This window comes from Suricata suricatta, chromosome 3, assembly GCF_006229205.1.
Source record: "Suricata suricatta isolate VVHF042 chromosome 3, meerkat_22Aug2017_6uvM2_HiC, whole genome shotgun sequence".
Lineage (NCBI taxonomy): Eukaryota > Metazoa > Chordata > Mammalia > Carnivora > Herpestidae > Suricata > Suricata suricatta.
The window spans coordinates 102704372-102730418 of record NC_043702.1 but is presented as its reverse complement, the minus strand read 5'-3'; the positions used below and the strand labels follow the sequence as shown (position 1 = coordinate 102730418).

The 26047-nt window shown below is 39.0% G+C and overlaps 1 protein-coding gene across 2 annotated transcripts in view; it reads right to left on the bottom strand.

Annotated features, from left to right (window-relative positions):
• CNTNAP5 (contactin associated protein like 5) overlaps positions 1-26047 on the bottom strand; it is a 789622-nt gene that overhangs the window by 414669 nt on the left and 348906 nt on the right. Inside the window, exon 5 of one of the 2 annotated variants that reach the window (XM_029934734.1) lies at positions 10220-10423. The exons of the other annotated variant lie outside the window; for it this stretch is intronic. Coding sequence (XP_029790594.1) covers positions 10220-10423 — 204 coding nt within the window. The remainder of the gene's footprint in view (positions 1-10219; positions 10424-26047) is intronic. 2 annotated transcript variants of the gene reach the window in all.

The following is a 26047-nucleotide window of genomic DNA, read 5'->3' as shown; positions in this document are numbered from 1 at the left end:
AAAAGGAATCATATCCTTTCTGCCTACTTATTTATTCTATGAGCTGCTGTTCGTGGGTTTTGGTGATATACTGATTTCTTTAATGCAGCCAAGGATGATCATTAAAGCAAACTACTTAAATATTTTTTCTGTACTATTATTCTAGCTTCAAATGATGAATTTAATTACAAATGGGTCAAAGTGACTATATACAGTTTTTAACTTTCTGGATACACTAATGAATGTTCCTCCATCCTGGCCTCGATATACTAACTAATCTTCCGTGTATCTCCTATAGGTCATTGCTCTTATTAATGTCTTGTTTCTCCTTCCAGAAAAAACTTGAGGCATATGCAAGCCAGTGTGTGTGTGTATACACATATATTTTGTTTATATATACACGTATATGTATACTTTATATATATATATACACACTTTATATGTATATATAACTTACCTATGCATATATACTATATATAAATGAAACATATATATGCATATATATGGCAATAAATGCAATGCTACATACACATATATGCACACACATATATATGCAAAGACATCCTTTATTTCTCCTCATTAATGTTTTACCCTAATGATGAAATACAGTGCACAATTTTTGTGTCCCTTTTCATTTTGTCTTAATTTATCCTGGGAATTTTCTTACATTAGTATGTAAAAAGCTGCCTCATTCTCTGCATATCATTCTATTGACTGATATACATGTGATATGCATTTTAACCAGTTTCCTATAATAAATATTGAGGTGTTCTATCTATTGTTGATACTTAAAACTGCTGAAATACCTTGTATGTAGACAGCACTTTGGATGTGTGCAAGAATGCTGCTGCATACATTCTTAGGTAAGGATCTGGTGGTCAAAAGTTTCCACACATGCAATTTTGACAGGTACTGTCAAATTGTCCTCTACAAAAGTTGTGACAATTCAAATTCCTGCCAGCAATTTATGAGAGTGATTTTTCTCCACAGGCTTGTCAAGAAAATATGTTCAATTTTTTGGAATTCTGCCTATGTGACAGACTAAAGCTGTATATTTCTGAGAAGTTTTAATATATACTTCCCTTAAATTGAAGTAGTTTGAAAATCTATTCATTTTTATTTCCTTTTTATGAACTATTTCCTCATATTTCTTGCCTATTTTTCCTGTCAAATTTCTTATCAATTTGTATTTTGCCCATTGTCTGCAATGTGAATGCTGCCAATATCTTTTTTCTGTTCTTTGTCTTTTGCTTTTACTTTTACTTAATTATTTTCTATGTTCAAAAATTTTTTGTCCTTCAGACATTCTTGTGTTGAAAAAGCCACCATTTTCTTTGTCATTTTGGCTTATTTTATGGATTTTGTTATACTTTAATATGCTCTTGTATTCTGAGATCATTAAAGAATTCTCCCATTTTTTCTCACTTCATTTCATTCGAATTTTATTTCTGATGTATGACATAAGGTAGAGTTCTTCCTTTATTGTATCTTTTTAACGTTTATTTTCATTTATTTTAAGAGATAGAGAGCAATCAAGGGAGGGGCAGAGAGAGAGAGAGTATCCCATGCAGGCTCCACTGTGCCAGTGTGGAGCCAGAGGCAGCGCTCGAACTCCCAAACCGTGAGATCATGACAGGAGCTCAAACCAAAAGTCAGAAGCTTAACCCAATGAGCCTCCCAGCCCCTCCTACCCCATTTTGTCATTTTAAATCATTAACTCCATGTCCCTGGTCCATTGTTTTTAAAACCTTGGGTGATTTTTTTTAAGTAAACCAGGTATATAACTTCCAAATGTAATAAGAAAAACTACTAACTTGGATGACTTGATTTATTACACTGATTGGATCAAAGTTCTCTGGGCAGGTATATTGGTATTTTTAGATCCTAGAACTTCAAGTAGTAGATTTCTGGATTGGCTGCTACCACCATAGCCTATCCACTGCCATCTACTGCCACCATCACCACCGTGGTCATGCCTCAGAACACCTAGCATCAGCATCTGTACCCCTATGGATATTCTCAGCAAGATTAAAGCTGGCCTTCCCCTCCCCCACCCTGACCTCACCTCAGCAAGTCTGTATTTCCTCCAATAATCCTGCTCAGAATTTTAAAACTTCAGAGGAACAACACTGTACATATTCTTAAATAAAAGGCAGCTACTTTCTGTCCTACTGTCTCTTATGAAAACATGGGCCTTAATTAACACACTTATCTTCTCATGCAAAATAGGTTATGAAATTTCCATCAATATTTATAACAATTTGTTGACCTTTCCTCAAAGGTGAATTAATATTCTTCCTTCTTTACATTGTTTACTTAGCCAGATCTTTTTTATTGCCCAAATATAATGCAAAATAAAATCCTACCAAATCTTTTGAAAAAAAGACATCAATAAATACTTAGGAATTAAATAATGCTCATAACTTTTTATCTAGTAACCTACTATCTGGAAGTCTCTGCTAAAAACACATATTAAAATTAAAATATTAATTTTTTTCAAAGTGTCAAATAATTTAGATACTGGAGATAATGCCCAACCATTTGGAAAGGGAAAAAAATAAAACTTTGAATCAACTTAGGATGAATCACCAGATGGAATATTACATATGAATCTAAGTGATACATGTAAAGTATTTATATCATTTCAAAAGTATATCTAGCAGTAGCTGCCATTTTTTTATTAAATTAAAAATAATGTTTACTAAAAGGGATATTCAATAGTTTATATCTTCCTGACTTAAATTATAAAATGATAGAGGGGCACCTGGTGGCTCAGGTGGTTAGCCATCTGACTCTTGATATCAGCTCATGTCATGATCTCACAGTCGTGAGATCGAGCCCCACATTGGGCTCTGTGCTGACAGTGTGGAGCCTGCTTGGGATTCTCTCTCTCTCTCTCTCTCTCTCTCTCTCTCTCTCTCTCTTCTCTCTCTCTCTCTCTCTTTCTCTCTTTCATTCTCTCTCTCAAAACAAATGAATAGCCATGTTTTTAAAAAAAACAAAATAAATTATAAAAACGTAGGATAGAGATGTATATATGAAGACCAACTCACAAGTATGTAAAGGAAACAGATAAGCACTATGTGAAAATAAACCATTTACTAAAATATTAAGAGGCTTTCATTTCCCTTTTTCTTTTTTGCCCTGTATTTAGAGTGGGTGTAACTATCTTTGATAATGAGAAAAATGATAAAATTCATTAAAAACAAATTCCTTATCCTGCATACCTGGTTCACGGAAAACTGTATATATGTGATGTATAAATTACTGACTATACCCTGAAGTACACGTTACTTTTTAATTAATAAAATAAATGGCAGATGTGAATGAATTTCGCCCACCCCTCCATCAATCATCCTATGCTAACATTCAGAAATCTTGTATTAAAATGAACTGAGTGAAAATTAGTTTGTTTAAACAATTGGGGAAACAGGGAATTTCTGAAATTCATCAAGAAAGATGTTTTAAATTGTATGTATGTAAGGTGCTACCCTAAAGAAAGATGAATGTTAGTCTTAGGAAATGTTCTATCTTACCAAGAAATGTTCATTATTAGAAAATAAGAAAAACTTAATTCTTAAGAGATTATCAAATTCTTTATCCTGAAATACAGATTTCAGGTTTTTCCTCAGCTCAAGTGAGGTTCAACTACTAGCTTTCAGTAGTTTCCAGTTTCTTAAGGCAAGATAAAATTGCTAATGGACTCCTGTGGAGGTCAAAGACAAAATTATGCAGAAGTTACCTTTGAGGCCAGGAACATGTTAGGGGAAAAAAATAACCTTTTACTCATTAAAAAAAAAAAAAAAAAAAAACACACACACAAAAAAAACACTTGTTTTCATGTGGTTTGAGATAGTTAAAAATAAAACAATGTAAATATTCTCAGGGCCCTAAAACAGATAAGAATTTTTACAGGAAGCCTGACATATTTCCAAAATATTTATCTTAATTTTTCATCTTTGTCCCCTGACAACATACTGTGGATATACATGACAATTTCTCCACCCCTAGACTTAACATTTTCTGTCTAAGAGCACACATATCACTGTGTTTTCACCCAAAGTCTTCTTTGTTTGGCTCTCCTAGCTTGGTCTTACCTTAACAGTTCAAACGTGGATGCCACATTACCTTTCACAACCCATGAACTTCAGAGCCTGAGTTTCAGATTGTGTTTCTGCAAAAAGTCACTCGTGGATGGGCTTCACTTACTATTCATGAGATAGGTGGCCACTCACATGGGAGTCTCTAAGGCCTGCCTCCACTGACCTTCAGAACTAACCTTTCCACCTTCAATTTTTCAGACTATAATTATTGGTATTCACTTACATTATAAGCTTCTCACAAAATGTGAGCACGTTATACATGTTTCAATTCTCTCTGACCAAAACCCTGCAAAAAGCTCTGTGTCAAAGAGGTCACATGACTTACCCAAGAACACAAAGAATTAGGGTTACAACCAGCTCTATCTTATTCCAACACTAATATTCTCACTGAATTATTTTCCCAATCACAATCATTTCTTACCTTCTGACAATCTACATCCCACCATACACACATGTGAGTTATGTAGCTGAGCTTAGCAAGAAAGAATTTGATGGGTGGAAAGCAGAAAGTTGTGAAAAAGAAAAATGGGGCAACACTAAGGAGGAAGCCTAGGATTTAGAATAAGAAGGCAAATTTCAACTCATAGGGTATCTAGGACTACAAAGACCCTTGTTTGGTGAGATGCAGGGCTAATGAATATTTTCCTATGTGCTCAAGTGAGTCTTTCTGGAAAAAAAAGAAAAAGTAAAAACAATAACAAGAAGCTAACAGCAAGCCACGTGATACCAGTGGATTTGACTCTCAAACCAGAATAAATCATTATGTATCACTAAAGCAATGAAACATACTTCAATTGTTAGGAAATTTCTAAAATTCATTCAATAAATCATTCTCCAGATTTAGAGATGGCTGTTGAAGTCCGACCCCTAATTTGTATCCATCTTCTATGACTGCTACATTAAGAAAGATTATCTTAATACAGTTATGGTATATGGTTTTGATAATACATGATCATATATTTGAAATTAACATTTAAAAGTTATACTGTAAATAGAAATAATTAGTTTACCAGCCTAAGAACTCTCTGAAAACAGGGACTGGTAAATAGAACTTTTAACCCTCATTGGCTAGCTTAGCACCTGATTTAATACACTTGTTCAATAAATTGTTACTACATTAATGATAACATTTGCAAATAAAAGGGGGGAATGCACTTTATCCCCCTAACACTTTGAAACACCTATCTTCCTCTATGTTTCATAATAAAATATCCAGAAAAATCAGACCTCATCCATAATGCCTTTCTGGGCCCCTCTCTCCCATTCTGATCCCTCATTTGTCAAAATTTAACATATGGACTTGAACTTCATAATATTTAGTATATAATTATTTCATAAAGATTTATAACATCTTAATTATTAATGTCATGGTGGGGGGGTAGGACTGGAGAGGGTTCTAATCCCAGGTCTAAAATAATGTGACTGTGTGATCTTGGGCAACTGACTATACATCCCTGACCATCAGTTCCTTCATCTGTAAAATGGGTTTGGTATTTAATGTATCTGGTACAGGGTATAAGTGCAGGCTCTCAAAAATGACAACATTTAAAATATCTTCCATAGTATTCAGTACCAACTTAGAAACATGATAAACATGTCATAAATATGTATGGGTTGGCTTATTCAAATGTCTAGGTTTCAAAAGAGTAAAGTGAATGTCCATTTTACTTTTTGGAGAATGTGCCGATCTTTCACTTACATCTCAAGATATGACAATGAATTGATTATTCAGTCACGTGCTCTGGCCTCTGAACCCTCTGCTTGTTCCCTCAAGGACACTGCTGTGCACGTGTTAATGCTACTCCAGGCTTCTCACTTTACTACAGCTGTGCCTACTGCACACTGCACATTCTGTCTCAGTTCAAAGGCACCGAGCTCTGGTAAGGATGAATGACCAACAGGTACTATTGATATCTTGCTTAGTTCTTAAAACAGTTTCCCAGTCATGTAATATCTCTGCTCTTTGATTCTCCCACCGGCATGTGTGGGTTTGTGCTGTTGGAATTCTGCAGAGGGCAGACTGCCACAGGTCGTATGAATGAGATGTGTACAACGTGAGAGGAGAGACCTCTATAACCTCCTTATGGAGTGAGAGAAGAAATCTCTTTCCCATTAATACTTTTAGAGAAAAAAAAACCCACATTGCTGCACCCTAAAAATTTAATTAAATGGGATGGCCTAGGTCAACTTACCATAGAACTGCCCTGTCCAATCAGTCACATTAGAGGTAACTAAGCGATGTGAATCAGTCAGCAAAGAGCATCACTTGAAGAGAAGCACAGCCCATAGGACTCCAAGGAAGAGCCTTGGCAGCTGGCCATGGTGCTAAACCCCTCCACTCTTATCCTGATTGCTGACTTGTGAAATCTCAGATCAGATAAGGACACACACTGAAGAATGGTCATTAAAGGAAAGGCTGCTGTTGTGTCCATGGGAGTTGGGAAGGAAAAAATCTACCTCCTTTACTGGCTGGCACCATCCTTTAGCCTGCTACCTTGGATTCTTGGATTCTTCTTCCCTCCTTCCTTCTCTCACCCTCCTCCTTCTCTCTCTGACTCTCTCTTTCTCTCCCCCTCCCTCCTCACATCCCTCTCTTCCTTCTTTCCTTCCATTCTGCATTCACTGCTTTTACAAAATTTAAAACATTAACAGATACACATGGTCAGCGTAACATGAACTCTTTCTAATCTGGAGTCTGCGTAGCAACACAGAAAAACACAAATTTTGTACAATAGGTAAAAATTTTTCATATAAATAATTAAGAAAACATTTGAAAAAAATACTAAAATGTTAATAGCAGAGATGACTGAATTGTAGGATTTCAAGTGACTTTTTTTCCTTAAATATAATTACTTTTTATTTGTCTTCAGGTTTTCTAAAACTCACATATTTTATAATCTGAAAATAACAGTAAAAAAACTGATTAGACATGATACATGTTAATAGGGGCCATACCTTATAGCTAACTGTGCAAACAAAAGAAGCGATTTATTCTCTTTGATCCTAATATTCCTTATGGGTAATTGGGGCTAATGTTTATTCACCTAATAAGGCTGCTTTGAAGATTGGACAGGATACTAGCCCATTGTGGAGATTTTATAAATAGCAGGGCCCCATCATAGGAGAGAGAGTGGCACATGAGGGAGCCAGGAGCACAGTCTTGGGGGTGAGCGAGCCACATGGTACTAACGTGCCTTGTGCCAGCCCCTGCTTTTTAAGATGGAATCTCTTTTTTCCAATGTCCTCATTTTACCTTCAGTACTGACTTTAAGTAGGTGCTTTCCTAAGTTCTGGAGCTATAGCAATGAACAAATGTTGTCTTGCCCTTTTGCAATCTACATTACAGATTGTCTCTTATGAGCAAATCAAAGCAATTATCATATCCCATGCCCTTAACTTAATGCTTTCAGTGATATGCTGGCTATTTCTGAGGTATGAAAGTCTAAAGAACTGATACATGGTAGAGTCTCTCTAGAGAAGAAACATGAACGTCGGCACTAATTTATACAAAAGCTAGGTGGCTGCTACAAACAGTTAAGGACGGGGAACACTCAAATCCACAGCATTTCACTTTCTAAGATGCAGAAATTCTCCACCTATGCAGCCTATAGGAAGAACGTATTCTCACTACTGAATCACTCACTAAATGAGGTTTTACTCTGTCGCTGCCATGATTAGAAATGTAGGGCACATGGAATCTGGGGGAAAAGACTTGCTTTTTTTTTCATGTATCATAGCAAGGAGCAGGTCCTGTTTATTTCATATACCATTTCTTTTCAGGAAGGTTGGCATAGCAAAGAGTGCAGGACATTCAGATATTTTTGTTAAATAAATGAGCAAAATTAAGAGCTTCTCTTTATGATACTTCTTTAGGCTCACTTACTGACATAGAATACTAATTTATAATATATTTGGTTTTCATGTCCATCTCTACAAGATAGTTATTCCCAAACACCAGATTATATGTAGATAAACAGATGCCTCTAGGTTATGCAACTTCCCCATAACCAATAGCTAGCACATGTCTGCAATAAAAACAGTTCTGTTGCATGACCACACCTACTCTGTTCCATCATACAACACTGTAAGCAAAACTCCTTTGCCACATTGGATTATGCATGTTGGAGCACAGCTTTGGAAGCGGAATGGCATATCTAATTGGGAATCTAACTGGCTGTAACTGGCAGATTCAGTGTTATCAGTAGAACACACCTGACCTGGTATTGACAAGTAATAGTAACTTTCCTCACAACCCACAGTGCTCTCTGAGCCACGTGCAGCTGAGGGCTCCACTCCACTCATCCATATTCCTTTCCTAAAAATTGGACACCTGTTAATAAACTGATACCTTTTTTTGCTGAATAGTTGTATGCCCACTCTTGAGATAATTCATTGTTAAGCTTTTTTTTTTATGTATGTTAATACAATTAATCAGGTTATGAGCAAATCCTCTTACTGCTCTCTTCTGGGTAAAATTCTGCTTCATTGGATGCCTTTGGTTAATGTAATGCATTAGATGCCAATTTTATGATTTAAACTTCGGATTCCATTTGTTCTCCCTGCCTGCCACTCCTCTCAATATTTACCATGATGAGTAGGAAGATACTCAGAAATATACTCAAAATAAAGACTTACATTGTTTGGCTTTTGGGGTGAGTCCATACTAACCTTTATTATTTTGTCTCCCCTGCTAATTGTGAATGTGTACTTATCTGAGATTTTTATTCCAGCTTTCCATGCAACTTGAACTTACAAACTCAATTCTTCTAGGACTGTCCTTCTTTATTTTGATATTTTAGGGAGAGAGAGGGATGCAAAACTTGAGAGACTATTGAATGCTGAGAATAAACTGAGGGTTGAAGGGGAAGGGGGAGGGGGGAAAGAGGTGGTGGTGATGGTGGAGGGCACTTAAGGGGAAGAGCACTGGGTGTTGTATGGAAAACAATTTGACAATAAAATATTATGGAAAAAAATAAATTAAAAATAAATTAAAAATAAAAAAGAAAATACTTAGTGAGAATTCTCTTCCACAAGTTTAATAACCACCCTTTTGACAAATATTAATGAGAAGCAGGGAATAATTCTCATAATAAATGGCACTTGATGTTTCTTCAGGGTGGGTTTTGTTTTTGTTGTTGTTGTTGTTGTTGTTGTTGTTGATTTCTCTACAGAAGAGCTTTTAGGATTGCTTTTAAAATTCTGGGAATTCTGCCCCCCTGACCTCAGCACCTGCTTCACTCTTCTTTGAGATCATAAGTACCTTTGAGATCATAAAGGGGGCTGCCCCCTTCTCTCTCATTACCTGGGACAAGAAGTTGTTTACAAGGAAATTACAATGATGGTCTGCCTAAGGTGAGGCCGTGTTGGGTGCCAGTCCACAGGGAGGATGCCAGGGTTCTGAATGCACAGAAGGCAGGAGGACATTCTGTTCCAGATTAACTGATATTTGGCACATCTAGGGCTCTCCCTGGCATAACCAAGGTACTTGAAGGAAATGGTGTTTGTCTAGAATCTTAGTCTTTCCCACTATATATATGACTCCTATCTCCCCACAACAAGAAAAAAAAAGACAAAAAAGCAGAAAGAAAGAGAAAGAATGAAAAAAAGAAGAAAGAAAGAAAGAAAGAAAGAAAGAAAGAAAGAAAGAAAGAAAGAAAGAAAGAAAGAAAGGGGAAGGAGGGAGGGAGGATGGAAGGAAAGAAAAAAAAAGAAAGGAACTAAATAAATTAAAATGTATCTTCTCTATTTTTCTCTTGAGACTCAACTTTCATAAATATATGAATCCAAATAGATTGTGAGGAAGCTTCATTAAAATATATGTTCTAGTGTGTTAAACTTGTTCAAATTATATTTTATTACTAAAAAAAAGATAGATAGATGGTAGATAATAGATAGACACCAATGAACTTGTAGTGCTCCCTACTTGCCAATACTATCTTGTTTCAAAGAATGCTACATACAGCTTAACTATTTCACAAAATGGTAATCTTTTCTCTGACATGGAAAAGGCGAAAACGTCACTTAGATTGCACTCCAGTGATTCCCACCCGATATATCAAGGCAATAAGGAATTGTGACCCACTACAAAATGGATTTCCCACTTTCTCCACATAGAAGGGAGCAAAGCCTGATCCTACCCAAGTTGAGGTGCAGGGCGAGCCTCCCCTTCTGGAGCTCGAGAGTGATGTGGTCTCCACGTTGACCTTCTCCATGGAACAGGACCCCATCTCCTTGCATGCTCTTGAATTTCAGAGAGATCACGTCTTTGAGAGTGCTCATCAGCTTCTGATTGAACCTATACAGAAGGGAGCTTCGGCCATCAAAGTCAGCAACATCTGATTCTGGGCAGAGAGAGAGAGAGAGAGAGAGAGAGATCAGTTAATATCCTTGTAATTGCATTTCCTAGTTCCCATCTTAGTTGTTGTCCAAGGAATGTTCTTGACATCTGGAAGGTCCCATCTCAACAGGAAGCATATGGACTAGACCCAACTTAATTAGACTCGGGGGGGATTATCCACTTATAAGCATGCATTGCACACTGAGTCAAAGTGAACTGATCAGTAGCCTGGAAGTAAAGTTTCTCATTAGTGATACGTCATATTTTGCTTGAGGGGACAGGGGAAGAATTCCCTAAGTACCTACATCAGGCCCTACAGTGCCAGATGCCTGGTAATAATCATCTTTCATGATTTATCTTCATTATTAATTTGCTTCTGATATTCGAGCCACTTAACCCCCTCATCTTGGGTTCAAGAGATGGGAAGATACAGTCTATCATTCCACAATTAACTGAATAGTATCGTCTTCTTAGAATCTGTGTTGAAAAAGATTCTGAGGTCTCCTCTGAGTTCAAGGGAAAAGAATATGCAGTAAAGGAAAACATGCTGTTTGTATAGGGATGCCAAATAGCATCCCTGCCTTATCCTGTGTCGGTAATATCTATCATTTGAGTTTATATGTATGCACACACACATATATATAACGTTCAATTACTATTGTTAAAGCAAAGAAGAGAAAGTCAAGTAATTATGATTCAAATCAACTTATTTTGATTCAGATATGTAAACATATCTGAAAATTATGTCAAAATGTTAACAGGAATTCTCACCTCCCCAAAGAATTTAGAGATGACAAATAAATACATGAAAAGATGTTCTACATCATGCGTCATTAAGAAAACGCCAATTAAGACAGCAGTGAGATACTGAACACTGACAACAAGAGATGCTGGTGAGGATGTGAAGCGACAGGAGCTCTCATTCATTTGCGGTAGGAATGCAACACAGTACAGCTGGTTCAGAAGACAATTTGATGGCTTCTTATAAAACTAACCAAACTTTCATCATACTATACAGCAACCTCACTGCTTGGTATTTACATAAAGGAGTTGAAAACTTATGTTCATGCAAAAATCTGCACATGGGTGTTTATAGCAGCTTTATTCATAATTGCCAAATCTTGGAAGCCACCAAGATGTCCTTCAGTAGGTGGATGTATAAATAAACTGGTACATCGAGACCATGGAATATTATTCAGCACTAAAAAGAAATGAGCTAGCAAGCCATGAAAAGACATGAAAGAAACTTGCCTATGACCAAGAAAGAAATGTGTGTATGACCATATTGCATAGGACCAAGTGAAATATGCCAATCTGGAAAGGCTACTGTATGATTCTATTGGTATGAAAAGGCAAAAGTATGGGAACAGTAAAAAGATCAATAGTTGCCCGGGTTGGGGGAGGGAAGGATGACCCGGTGGAACACAGAGGGTTTCTAAGGTGGTAAAAAAGACCCTGTATTGTACTTTTATGATGGAGATAACAGATCATTAAATACTTGTCCAAACAAACACAATATACAACACCAACAGTGAACTGTAATGTAAATTGTGAACTTGAGGTGATTATGATATGTCAATGCAGGTTCACCAATTGTAGTAAAATTTAACACTCTGGGGGGAAATGTTGACACTAGGGAAGGCTCTGCATATGTGGAAGCAGGGGGTATGTGGGAAATTGGCATACCTCATTTAGCTGTGAATCTAAAGCTGCTCTTTAAAAAATAAGCCCTTAAAAATAAGCTAGTAGAGACTCTTTTTGAGAGGTGTTCTATGTTATTTTCACATTATTTTCCCCTTTTTTAACTATAAAAACTTCTACAAAGAACATTTATTACTTTTACAACAGAAAAAAATTAAGGCTATTTAATACAACTTGAAACAGATTCATTATTTACCATCTTACGTGGGTGGGACAGTGGTGAATGGGTGTCTCGAAGAGGTGGGACTGGCCTTATTTGAAATCAAGCACTCATAAAAACTCAATTTTTCATTATTCATCAAGCAATTAAAATGCTCATCTTGAGCATACACAATGATAAATTAAGTATACTATTTTGGCCAAGGATCTAGAAACATTCTTTGTAAAGCCAAAATTATGAAATCAAAGTAAAAATGAAATCATACTTTTACTGTAATTAGTTTTAAAATGCAATTTCACAATTTATTCCTGCGGAACAAAGTGATTCGAACCAAAAGGCTGCTAGACTCCAGAAAGAAATACTCCAGCTACAAAGGTTTTCACAAATCCCCAACTCTCTTAGACGCTTCCCACATCACCCATCACTACCCCTGTACCTGTCCCCTGAACTGGACTCCTATCAAAGCCAAATGGAAGCCACAGACAACCATCTGTCATCACTTATGGAGTAATGAGTCCATGTGTAGATAAGGTCACAGACTTTAAACAATAATAGTCATAGCTTGTTAGCTGAGTCACCTTGGGCAAATCTACCTCTCTAAGACTCGGTTTCCTCCTTTGTAAAATGGGGTAATTGACATCCTTCTGAGAAGCCTGCAGGCAGAGGGAAATGTACTAACACATATAAAGTGATAATACATACAAAGTGATGCCAGCTTGTCAGGCACATTGCATTACATCAATAATAGATAGTAGGGGTAGTAGTAGTGATGGGAGTGACTGGTGGGACTTGAGTTCCCAACCAGTCCAATATGGTGGCTGGCACTCCACCTTCTCACCCAAAATTGTGCTCTTCCATTTTTTGAGTCAATGGATTACTGCCCAGGGGGTGTCAAGTTTGCCTCACTTTCTTTCTCTGCCATATTTCAGCTCCTTACACTCTATTTGCAATTCTTCATGAATGCTGAGTGCATACATTATGAATCCATACTCTCTTCCGATTGTTCCCCTCTGTCACTGCATCAAACTCTGGGTGAGAAACTGGCTCCTTAGGAATCTGATGTTGAATGAATTGACACAACATATACTATTTATTTATGGACAGCCACACTAGAATGGGTTATTATGAGCTGAAATAGAGGGTATACCCAGTGTTAGGGGAACAGAAAGCTGAAACTCTCTATTGTCTGTGGGTGTGGGACAAATGCTTTCATGAGTAAACACGAAATGTGTTATTGCTTCACAGACACTCCTTGTGCCCTGTGTCTCAGCCTGCAGTGCACAGGCACTCTCTCCACTCCATGGCCCTGCTTCCTTCTCTCCTGATCCATAACAGATTTTATGACCTACATTTTGTTCCCTCTCAGGTCCAGGTAATCTAGTAACTTAGATGGTGATATATGTATTGATGACGTACTTTACCTCCAAGAAAACACATCTCCCTATTGCCATGAAACCTAAAGGAGACAGAAGCAATCGAAAGTAACAAAAACAGTATGGTTGGAAGTTTAACAGTCCTGGGTTTCAATTATGGTCTTTCTATTCACTAGCTGGAGGTCTTGAAACAACTTTCTTGACTTGTTTGAGCTTCTATCTTCCTATCTGTGCAATAGGGCTAAGAGAAACCTACCCTACAAAGTCATTATGAGAATTACATAAAAGCATACTTGGAAATGAAGTGTCACTCAGTATCTCATCCCCCACCTCAACCCATCCATCATTAATCCAAAGGCATTACTCACAGTGGTAAAGATATGTGCATGGCATAATAATATATTATAATATATAATAATAGTATATAAACAACATGGTTGATTCAGTATCTGTCATATCGCACTGAGCAGGTATGCATTCAAGCCTACATCATCACCTTCCATATTCTTAAAATAGCCTTGTAACTGCCTCCCTGATTCAATGTTTGCTACTTCCCTCTGACTCATTCTCTCATCTTCATAAAACATAAGTAACATTACCCATCTCCTTAGCCATAGCCCTTCAGTGAACTCTTTTTACGCTAAGAATTAAATTCTATCTCTGAGACTTCCGGTGATCTGGGCTTCCTGCTTTCTCGCCTCATCTTTACTCCCTTCCCCTTCCCTGACTCCATTTCACACACAATGTACTTTCGATGTGCATGCATATGCATGTGTGGGCAACATGGAGCGTAGTCTGGATAATATGTACTCAGCACATACCACGAGCCCTGTAATGTCATATATTTTTTTTATGTGAACATAATTTCAATCAACCTATGAGGAGCATATTATTATGTCCAGTTTTACAAATGAAGAAACTATGGTTCAAATAGGTGGAAAACAAAGTTAGCAAGGGGCAGAGCTGGGATTCCAACCCGTTCCATTGGACTTTACCCACTCTGTGTGTGCTGAGCACTTACATAAGGGCTGTCCCTCTCTCTCCGAGGCTCCCAGCTGTCAGACAGGTGCTTGGCCATTCCTTAGCAGGTTAAGGATTAGCTAGTTTCCCCTAAATGCCCTGCTACTTCCTTCACAATGCACCTCCCGACTGGAATTTGATACTTGGTTGTTCCCAGCATGATGGAGCATCGCAGAAGGGCAGGGGTCAGATGTGTATCAACCAACTCCTTAATTCAGAGCCCAGCACTGGGCTCAGAACATGTGCTGTCCAGAAACACCTGTAAAATGACTTAGTGGTCCAGTAAGAAAACTGTGCCCAAAGGTAATACTGCCAATTGTCCCTTGACTTCTGTCATGTTACCTGTCCCTACTCTTTAAGAGTCTGGCTACCCATTCACAGTCAGAGCATCCATTTCCCTAAAAGCACACACTCAGCCACCTGGGATGTGACACGTGCTGTACCTGCAGACACATGGTCACCAGTGCAAGGCAAAAGGGCCCCTTTTGAAAGCACAGACTTGGCCTGGCAGAGAGTGGAGACTTTCCCAAGGCCACCAACAGCTAATGAGAAAGACACGTTGACAATCTAAGAGAGTTCAAGCAAACACACTGAACTTTTTGAAATATGGAATCAAATGTAAAATGTATCAACTATTTCTCAGAAGAAGAAACAGGAAGTTAAAGAGAAAAAGAAAGATTTATAGAAAAATTAAAACGTTCCCCAGCTGACTACTTAATACTTCCTCTAGGCATAGAGCTCTGTGAAGTACTTAGCATTCCCACAGTCACTTAGATAAGCAGGTTTCAAATGAAAATAATAAATTCCTATATTTTTAAATTGTGGCTGTTAAAAACAATTCTGTAATACACTGCTTTTTCTTCTTTAGATATTATTGTAACCACTCTGCCCTGATTCTCTCATTCAGTACTTTCAGGATTTAATTTGTGGCATGGGATCTGGTGACAGACGTAAACACCTTCATTTATGTTTTACAAGCAACTTGAAAGAAAATTCTCTTTAAAATACCAAGAAAAACAAAAAAAAAAAAAGGAAAGGAAAGGAAAGAAGGAAAATGAAGTGTGTTGCAAGGTTCTTAGTGGGTAGAGATAGGCCCCCACTGGCAGGTGGAAAAGTGTGTAATCACCTCAGAATATAGTTTTAAGAGTACCAGGAAAATAACTGACAAAACTAAATATATCTTCTGTGGGGTTTTTTTTTTGCTCCCTTTCTAAGACACCCATTGAGATTTCTTACTCTGGATGAAGTAATCCATTCTCTATGGGGAAAAAGGAGCAAATTAGTACATATTGCCTGATTTAATGTTCTCAATAGCCCTGCAACGTCCATATTTTCTCCTATTTGTAACATGGGGAGCCAAAGCACAGAAAAATTATATACCTTGTCCAAAGGCATACACATGGTAATAAGTTATGTGACATGGAAACCATCAGTGTTTCCTCTTAAAAAATGAGTGGGTGTGAGGATTAGATGAAATTTACATTTCATGCCCAATGAGAATGTATAAGACATTGTACAATGAGAATCAAGCATGCACTAGAGAGTATGTAGTATTGTGAATACGAGAAAGGAGATGCCAATTTAAAAAAAAAGACAACGATGGGGCTCCTGGGTGGCACAGGTGGTTAAGCGTCCAACTCTTGATTTTGGCCCAAGAGAGGATCACTTGGTGTATGGAATTGAGTCCAACCTTGGGTTCCATGCTCAGCACAGAACATTTTTGGGATTCTCCCTTCTCCCTTCTCTCTCTCTCTCTCTCTCCCTCTCTCTCTCTCTCTCTCTCCCTCTCTCCCTCTCTCTCTTTCTTTCAAAATAAATAAATAAAGTTTAAAAGGAAGATCATGTTAAATAGGAAATTTTCTTTTCCTTAAAAGTTGATAAGAATTTCCCTGGGGTCCCTGCTCTTTTGTACTTCTTCTTTTACTCAGAGCAATGCTGTTCCTAAGAGGCCTGGGGAAACCACACTTCTGAGAAGCTTTTTTTTTTAAAGGTAGACATGGAATAACCTCCCCAGCCTTGCTATCTCCCCTAAGTTCAAACTACCTTTCCTAGTTTATCTCTGTGGTCTTCAATAAGACATTCTTATATTCAAAACTTTGGAGACCTCCCTCAATGTTCAGCACAGGTAGACAGTGATCAACTCTACTGTATTGTTTTGTGAGCCCACATTCCAGTCCTGGCTACCCATCCCGCCCTTCCCCAGCGGTGTTACCCAATTTCTTCTTTCAGAGAAGGCAGCTGTTAGATATTTAGTTCCAAGACTGGACAATCTTCCTCTCTCTCAAAATCAATTTTAGGATCTTAATACTGTGATTTTAACTCAATTCAATTTGTGGTTCATTAAAGTGGTTATACACTGGCAGATTTCTCTAGAAGATGAAGGAGAGCCCATGTGGGGACCCAAAAAAGGTACAGGATAAGGACAGGTCTTAGAGTCCACAATGCTCTCCTTTTAGGGCAAGCTAAAACCAGCACACACACTCCCCTCCATCCCAGCAGTACTGAGAAATGCCAGAGCAGGTCGATTTCCCACTGGGCCTATAATTGCTGACCCAGCTGTCAGAGCTTGTTTTCAGAGAAAGACAGAGTTCTGGAGGAATACTCTGGCATATTTGATGGATGTTGGTACCTTGTCAACAAACCAGCTAAAAAATGGGCTCCACTGAATAAAAGATTCCAAGCTCGAATCCCCAAGTGAGCTGAGAAGGATTCTGGTCTGGGCCCATGACACAGAGTCTATTTTCTCACAGACACAAAAACCCATGCTCAAAGTTGACAAGAGACACCATCGATTCACCCAGAGACAATTAGTCCCACTCAGACTCTTTGGCTGTTCACAGCAAATATGATTTTCAATATGATTACAGTTTGAGCCTTATCTCATGATACATTTTATAAGAAAAATGATTATTATTCAGACCATACGCTTGCACTGGGGACTCGGGGGCTTTGCCTAGCGATCCACAAACCACAAAGATTTCCACAGTCAGCTTGTATTTACACAGATGCTCTGCCAATCCTGACTTTTCCAGGCTTTATCAGAAGCTAATGATAAGCTCAGATGAACTATGAAAGCAATGTCATCTTCCAAAGTTGGCACTGATGATCCCTGAGAAGCACTTTCCTTATGGAACTTCTGACATTTCTATGTACGATAGACAGCAGGGAGAGCGCAGAATGGATCTCAAGAAGACAACATAAAAAACATAGTACAAAAAAAAAAAAACACCCAAAACTTTGAATTCCAATCCTAACTTTAGCAGATAGAATTTTTAGCTCTGACAGTCAGACTTGCCTTCTTAAAACGCCGAGGGTTTTTTGGCTATCTTACACATATAGACATCTCTGAGTACACTTGAAATTTGTAGCTCAACTGGGCTGTGTGTGAGCTACAAAGAATTATACCCACATAATATGATCACTTTAAAGAACTCTATAAACAGTAGAGATGCTTTGGTTTGTTTATTCTTAAGTCCACTGGCAGATATTGGGCCTATTTTGTACTCTTTTTGGTCACTAGGCTGAGCTATGAGATGCAGATGATTGAGACGTGGGTCATTCCGTTCAGGGACACAGAGTAACACAAACACCCAGCAAATGAATCACTCTGGTGGAGTAGGAGGTGATAAAGGAAAGCATAATTACAGTCCGGGTAACTTGCTGCTCAAGTAGACATATGCGGGATGGAAGGGGAGAGTTGGACAACTAAGTTGACAACAGTATGGCCCAGCACTGGGTCCCCTCAAGGAAAAAAGCACATGGCAGACCATGAGAAGTGGCCACTAGGGCACAACAGGTTAAGAGAAGGTTTTGTTAAAGGGGAGCTCTTTCACAAATCTTATTCACAAGTTCCCAGAAGGAGAGATCAAGGCAAAGGCCAGTCTTGAACAGCCAGCTTTTGGTGTGCAAATAACACAACACAATTATGAACTGTCCCCTGGCCTTCCAGATCGCCAATACTCTTTGGCTACAATGCACAAACGTTACCCCTGAAAAGGAGTTAAAACAATGAGAGACATTAAGTAGGAGTGTCAACAGTGGAGAAAAGAGCTGTGATTTCCTACCCTAAAATTAGTTGGTATATTTTTCTTTTTTGATTTTGAGAAAGTGTGTTTATTTTTGAGAGAGACAGAGACAGTGTGAGTGGGATAAGAACAGAGAGAAAGAGAGAGAGAATCCCAACCAAACTTCACACCACCAGCACAGAGCCTGATGTGGGGCTCAAACTCATGAAACTGTGAGATCATGGCCTGAATTGAAACCAACAGTCAGACACCTAATAGACTGAGCCACCCAGGAGTCCTGGTAATTTTTTCTTAAAAGAGATTTACCATGGTTTCATTTGGGGGGAGAAACTGAATACTCCTTGTTAATGATTCTGAGTACCTTCTGTGATCAAGTCACTGGACCATTTCAACAGAGAGTAAATGTAAAACAAAGTGTAGGAGGCAAGGCCTTGGCATTTGTGAAGAAGCCCACTGCTGTATAAGGTGGCTGACCTAACTATCAGTCTATTTTGCCTTGTAAGGCTCCTACAAAATCATAACCATTAGCATATACGTCACAGGATTCAGAGCCATACAGTCAGTCAAAGCACACAGCAGGCAGACAAACATCAATTCATCAGGAAATATTGTTAGCTGTGGATTTCCCCTCCCCTGTGGGCCTTACAAAATACCTGGTTTCCTTAACCTCCATGTTTATACACATTTCTTTGTCTCTTTTTTATTTTTTTAATTTTAATGTTTTATTTTATTTTTGAGAGATATAGACAGAGTATGAGTAGGGGAGGGGCGGGGGGGGGGGGGAGACCCAGAATCTGAAACAGGCTCCAGGCTCTGAGCTGTCAGCACAGAGCCCGATATGGGGCTTGAACCCACGAACCATGAGATCTTGACCAGTGTCAGATGCTTAACAGACTGAGCCATCCAGGTGCCCATGTCTGCCTTTTTTTTTTTTTTAAGCCACTAAAAATCTTGAGTTCCGCTATAGCAGGGATTGTCTTATTTATTTCTCCGTCTCCCAAGCCTAGCAGAGAGGGGACTACTCAGTAATGCTTACTGTCTGTTGAAGGGGTTTTAAAATCCTCAATCAATAAAAACTGTTATTTCAGATTCATCAGAAACGTTGATTTAGGACAGTGCTTTTGAGTTAATGTGTTCTCATTGCACATATACATGTATATTTGTCTCTTCATAGAAGAGATTTTTTTTGTTATTCCTCTGTGAACTAAGACCCCCCAAAAAAGAGAAAAGAAAGAGAAAAAAAGAAGTTGACTAACTCCATTTTAAGACCTTTCTGGGCCTCAATTTCCTCATCGATAGAATGCAGGAATTGCAATGAGTGATCGTGGAGATATTTTCAGCTATAAAATGCTATGATTTCCAAAGTGGGACACAGAGCTTACACTGGGATCTCCAAGCCCTCAGGCCTGACTGCTATCATCATGTCCTCTGCCCCTCCAGGTTTGCAGAGCTATAAACCTGCCTTTTAACGTCCCCCATGATATGGACCTTAACGTGCCAACGATGAAGTTTACAGCTTTGTGGCCTCTACCGTGTATGACAAATGGCTCCAGATGATGAGAACAACAACAATGGGGGCAGCTGACACTGGGATGACAAAGAGATTTATTTGGGGAAAGAGAATGTGACTTCCGCTCTGAGGCTGATGAATTTTGGATGATGTCACTTGGCAATAATTAACCAAATAGGGGCAAAGTCTTTTTGTGTGTGTGGAAAGGAGGCAACTTGAGGTATAAAATGACGGTTGTAATTTTTCATGAGGTTGGGAAGCCTGACACATCATTACTCCTTATCAGAATTTATAATGCTTTTTAAAATTAATTAGCTTCCCATATTGGAGAGAATTCAAATGGAAGCCCCCAGACAGAAGTCCACCTAACCTAAAGCTTCCAGATGGGTCTGATGAAGGTGTTGGTACCCTTCAGGAACTGGTATGTAACAAAGTTCACCTCTTTCCTTTGAGGTACTGATGGAATGTGGTCCTGAATAAGCTGGGAAATGAAAAATGGGCAGAAGTGTGGTGACCAGCTTAAATGACAGCTGAAGATAAGGATGGTCAGAGCTAACATTTTTTTCAAGGCTTACCTTATGCCAAACACTGCTTCAAGCAATTTGCATATATGAAACAAGCACTATTACTACCTATCTTTTTGCTAAAAAGGAAGCTGGGTCCACAGAAGACCCAAGATTTTCCAGGATTATACAACCAGTTAGGTGACAGCACTAGGTTTGCATCTCTGGTGGTGAGTATGCCCGTGTGTTAATGTGACTATATACTGCCTATCATAGTGTTGACATTTCATGTTAAATCCTTAAGATTAGCAAGCAAAGCATGGCAAGGTAGACAATGTAGACTAAGACTGAAATGACTCTCATAATTAGAAAAGGAGTTTGAGAATATAGCTTTAAACTTTGGCTCCATATAACCACCACCTAGGGACAGCAAAATAAATGTTTTTGCTGGGGCCTCTACCCAGAGATGATGACTTGGGGGCCTCTACCCAGAGATGATGACTTGGTATTTAGAAACAGAATATCGCCCAGATTTCTATGGAGCGTTAGGTTTGAGAATGCAGGAAAGGGATAAAGAGGTAAGGGGCTCTGGGCTCTGGACTGGACAGCAGCTACACTCTGTCCCTGGACACCTTAGCCACATATGCTCAAGAACTGAAGGTTCCTCACTTGGGACCTTGTGTGAAGCCATAATATGGAAACTTGAGAGCTGAATAGAATGCTTTCTAGTAAGATTTTCCCATGTCATGTGATTAAATGCTTTCAGACAGAGTAAAAAGCCCACAGACATGGGAACTGGGTTCAAAGCCTGTCTCAGAAGGCTGATTGTCCCACTTTGGGGAAGTTGTTTATTCAACACATTTAATAGCTATTAATTGAAATGGACCTCTTTCTGGGCTGTAAACAAGGTATGAAAGTAGACATGGTCCTTGATGTTATGGAGCCTGGAAGCTGGTAGTGAGAGAGGTAACTCACAATGAAATAGACATGTAAATAGCTACTAGATATCTAGATTGATCTCTATCTATTTCTCTTTTCTGTGTGTTTGCATATGTATATATGTGTGTATGTGTATTCATTCTATTTGCAGAATGTTGTTGTCTCCCAAAAATTCATATGTTGAAATCTGACCCTCAGTGTGATGGTGTTTGGAGGTAGGCATTGGGGGGAGGTGGTAAGAGCAGTGTAATCAATACTCTTATGAAAGAGACGCACGGAGGTCCCTTGTCCCTTCTGCCAGGTAAGAACCCCGTGAGAAGAGGGCATCTATGAAACAGGAAGTGAGGCCTCTGCAGACCCCAAATTGCTGTGTCTTGATCTTGGACTTTCCAACCTCCTTAACTATGAGAAATAGGTGTCTGTTGTTTATAAGCTACACAGTCTAGGGTTTTCTGTTAAAACAACCCAAACAAACTGAGACAGATTGATGCTTTAAAATAAAAGAATGGTCTGTGTTAAGATAAAAAAAAAAAGCAAGACTTATTGGAACTCAACTGGCACCTCTCTGAGAAAATGATAATAGAGCTGAGATAATCTAAGAGTTGAGCTAAAGGGGTGCCTGGGTGGCTCAGTCGGTTAAACATCCAACTTCAGATCAGGTCAGGATCTCATGTTTCATGAGTTCAAGCCCTGCATCAGGCTCTGTGCTGACAGCTCAGATTCTGTGTCTCCCTCTCTCTCTGCCTTTCTCCCACTCATGCTCTGTCTGTCTGTCTGTCTGTCTCTCTCTAGAAATAAAAGAAATTAAAGAAATAAAAGGAGTTGAGCTAAAGAAGGCAGTGGTGATGGGGAGGGGGAGCCCTCCAGCCAGTGGGATCAGACCATTCAAGGGCCCTGAGGTAGGAAGGAGGCAGCATGGCATGAGAGACCACAGAACAGAAGTCAATAGGGCTTGAGCCCAGATTGGGCGGGGGGGTGGGGTGGGGAGTCAGATATCACAGGGTGGTGAAGGCTGTGAGGCAGGTGGAGGCCAGATCCTGCAGGGCCTGTTCCTCCTGCACAAGGCTTTGCCTGTGTTAAGTGCAGGCAGAAGCCAGTAAAAGGTGTTCAGCAGAAGTGTCTCAACTCTGTGTTTTAGGACAATCCTGCTGACTGTAGCAAAGATAATGGAAAAAATTAAAATAAAAATTTTTTTAAAGAAAAGAGTGAAAGTGTGTTGCTGAATTAAACATCCAGGTGATACAAGATGTACTGAACCAGGCTGGTGACTGTAGTGGTGAAAAGAAAGGGACACATTGGGGATGAATTAGGAAGTAATAGTGATAGAACTTGCTGATGAACTTGTTATGGGAAATAAGGGAAAGGAGAGACTGAAAGAAAGTTTCCCATTGCTGGTTTGGGCACCTGGTATTACCTACTGAGATGGGAAAGTCCACAAGCAGGAGAAACTGAATGTGGTTGGAGGGTATATGTTGATTTTAAGAGTTCCCTTTGGGACATGTTAAATTTGAGCTATTTATGACATAAAGAAATTGAGATATCAATCAGGCAAATGAATATGTATTTTTAGAGCTCAGAAGAAATATTTGGCTCAGGATGCAAATCACTTATCTAAAAGACACTTCATCTTTATAAATTTCAATCTGTCCGAAGAGCACCTGGGTAGTCAAGTGTCTGACTCTAAATTTTGGCTCAGGCTGTAATCTCACAGTTGAGATGGAGCCCCATGTAGGGCTCTGCACTGACAGTGTAGAGCCTGCCTGGGACTCTCTCTCTCTCCCTGTCTCTCTGTCCCTCACTTGCTCATGCTCTCCCTCTCTCTCAAAATACACAAATAAACATTAAAAAATAATAAATTTTAGTCTGTGCTTGTATAGTACATAGGAAGAGTAATTCTTATTTGAAAGACATGGGGGAAGGGAAGAAAAAAAAATAGTTACACACAGAGAGGGAGGCAAGCCATAAGACACTGTTCAGTACAAAGAACAAATTGAAGGTTGGCAGAGTGGGGGGAGAGGGTCAGAGGGTGGGGAAAATGGGTGATGGGCATTGAGGAGGGCACTTGTTGGGAGGAGCACTGGGTGTGGTATGTAAGTGAAGAATCACGAATCTACTCCCAAAGCCAAGAGCACACTGTATACACTGTATGTTAGCTAGTTAGACAATAAACTATATTAAAAAAAAGAAAAGAAAAGAAAGACTGTTGAGGTTTGGAGTCTGTTGTACTGTAATGTGCACATTAAATGACAGTGGGGAGTATGTTGATAATGACAGTGATACTTCTTTTTCTTTTTTTTGTTTTTTTAAAATTTATTTTTGAGAGACAGAGAGAGACAGCATGAGCAGGGGAAGGTCAGAGAGAGAAGGAGATACAGAATCAGAAGCAGGCTCCAGGCTCTGAGCTAGCTGTTAGCACAGAGGCCGACACAGAGCTCGAACCCACAAACGGTGAGATCCTGACCTGAGCCGAAGCTGGATGCTTAACTGACTGAGTCACCCAGGGGCCCCAACAGTGACATTTCTAATGGAAATAATAATTTAATGATGGAATGGTTGCCAACAATAGCAATTGGCTGTCTCTCCCAGAAAGAGTTGCCATTAATCCCAACAAAGAATGGTACTCCCCATTTCCCCACTTCTTCTTTTGTAGTCTCTACAAAAGTTATTGAGTTATTTTGCACAATTCTGTCCTGACATCTTTATCTCAAGTGTACATCTTTACATTAGCACCTCAGTGATGGAGGAGGACCCATGTCCTTTATTTACTTGGCTCACAGCCATGGACATCTTTGGCAAAAACCCAATCGACCTGAAAACTGGTCAGAGAGAGAAAACATCCATGCAAAACTTAAAAACCAGACACCCCAGTGGATGACAGCAGTGACACAAGAGGAAAAACAGTAATCCAGGAGGCAGTCAATAATTCTTATGAGAATATAATGTAGCAAGCTTGGCTGCATACATGGAAGATGTGTCATGAACTCGACACACAGCAAGAAGTAAATATAACTTGCTCAGATTATCTGTACACATGGCAAAATTATTTTCTTGGTTCCCCATGGAATTATTGACTTTGTGAAATTATCCAGCAGTAACAATCTGAACAAAAAACCTTGTATTGTAGTCTTTACAGAATGCCATGGAGGACCATACTGGATACTACTTTGAGCAGAGAAAGAGAAAGCCTGAAGGAGGCAGAGAACTGAGATCCCAGAGCCTGTGACAGCAGTAGAGACAATAGCAGAACATATCTGAATCTGAGAGAGACCCCTTCTCTGACAGAGGATGTGGTTGGTTAATGTTTCCCAAAAAGGCAACATGTCATGGCAATATAGGGATTTTCTCTATGGATACACACCTACATTAGTTCTAGCTGTCAGTTACTAACCACCGACTATTTGCTGCAGACTCTGCTTCACGTTTCACACACATTTACTCAAAGGTGACATAGTCGTCTTTAAAGGAATTACTGCTGTGATTGGCGGATGAGGAAAGAAGAGTCACAAAGACGTCAGCAGGGTTTGCTGGAAGGTTCGCGTGTTTAAGAACAGACACGTGTTCAGTCATTGGCATCTGAGCACACGCAAGGAAAGTGTTGCTCTACTTCATCATGACTGTGGCCAAAAGACGGCACTCATGACACGAAAGCAATGGGAACGTCCGTGAAATGAGATGGCCACTTGGGAAAAAAGAGAATGAAGGCGATCAAGAAGAAAAGATTTAAAAATCATAAATACTTAGGGAAAGTGGAGATATGCTTTTACTTCTGGAGATTTTAAGACAGAATATCCCAGAATAGCCTAAGGAGGCTCCAACCACAAATCAGTCTGGGAACTGCAACCACAGATGATCTCAGTCAATCAACGAGAAAAAGTGCAAGGTATTACAGACACTCATGTACAAGGAAGATTCTTAATAATCTCATAATTTTATTACTTATAAAATTGCTCTATATGTATATATTATATGCTATATAACATATAATAATATATTTTGTTACTTATAAAAAGTATATACATACATATGTACATAAGAAAAAGGAGGCCTTCATTAGAAAGACTATTGCAGTTTTTAAAAATGTAATAAACACTTTTAAAAATGATTAGCTACCATGTAATCCATCTGAAATTACCTGTTGTTAATAACGCCCATCTAAAAATTAAATACACATTAAGTATCCATGGAACACACAGCAGTCATCAGACCCCGATCTAGGTGCCAGGCAGCAGAGAAGTAGGACATGTCTCCACCTTATACAACAGATTGGCGACAGACTGGTGGGGAAGCCAAAGTACTTTTCACTTAGCAAAACAAAACCTACAAGTGAAACAGAAAAGTTAAACGGGGACCATGTTACAAGGTCCAGGAGGCAAAATGATTTCAAAAGCAGGGGCTGT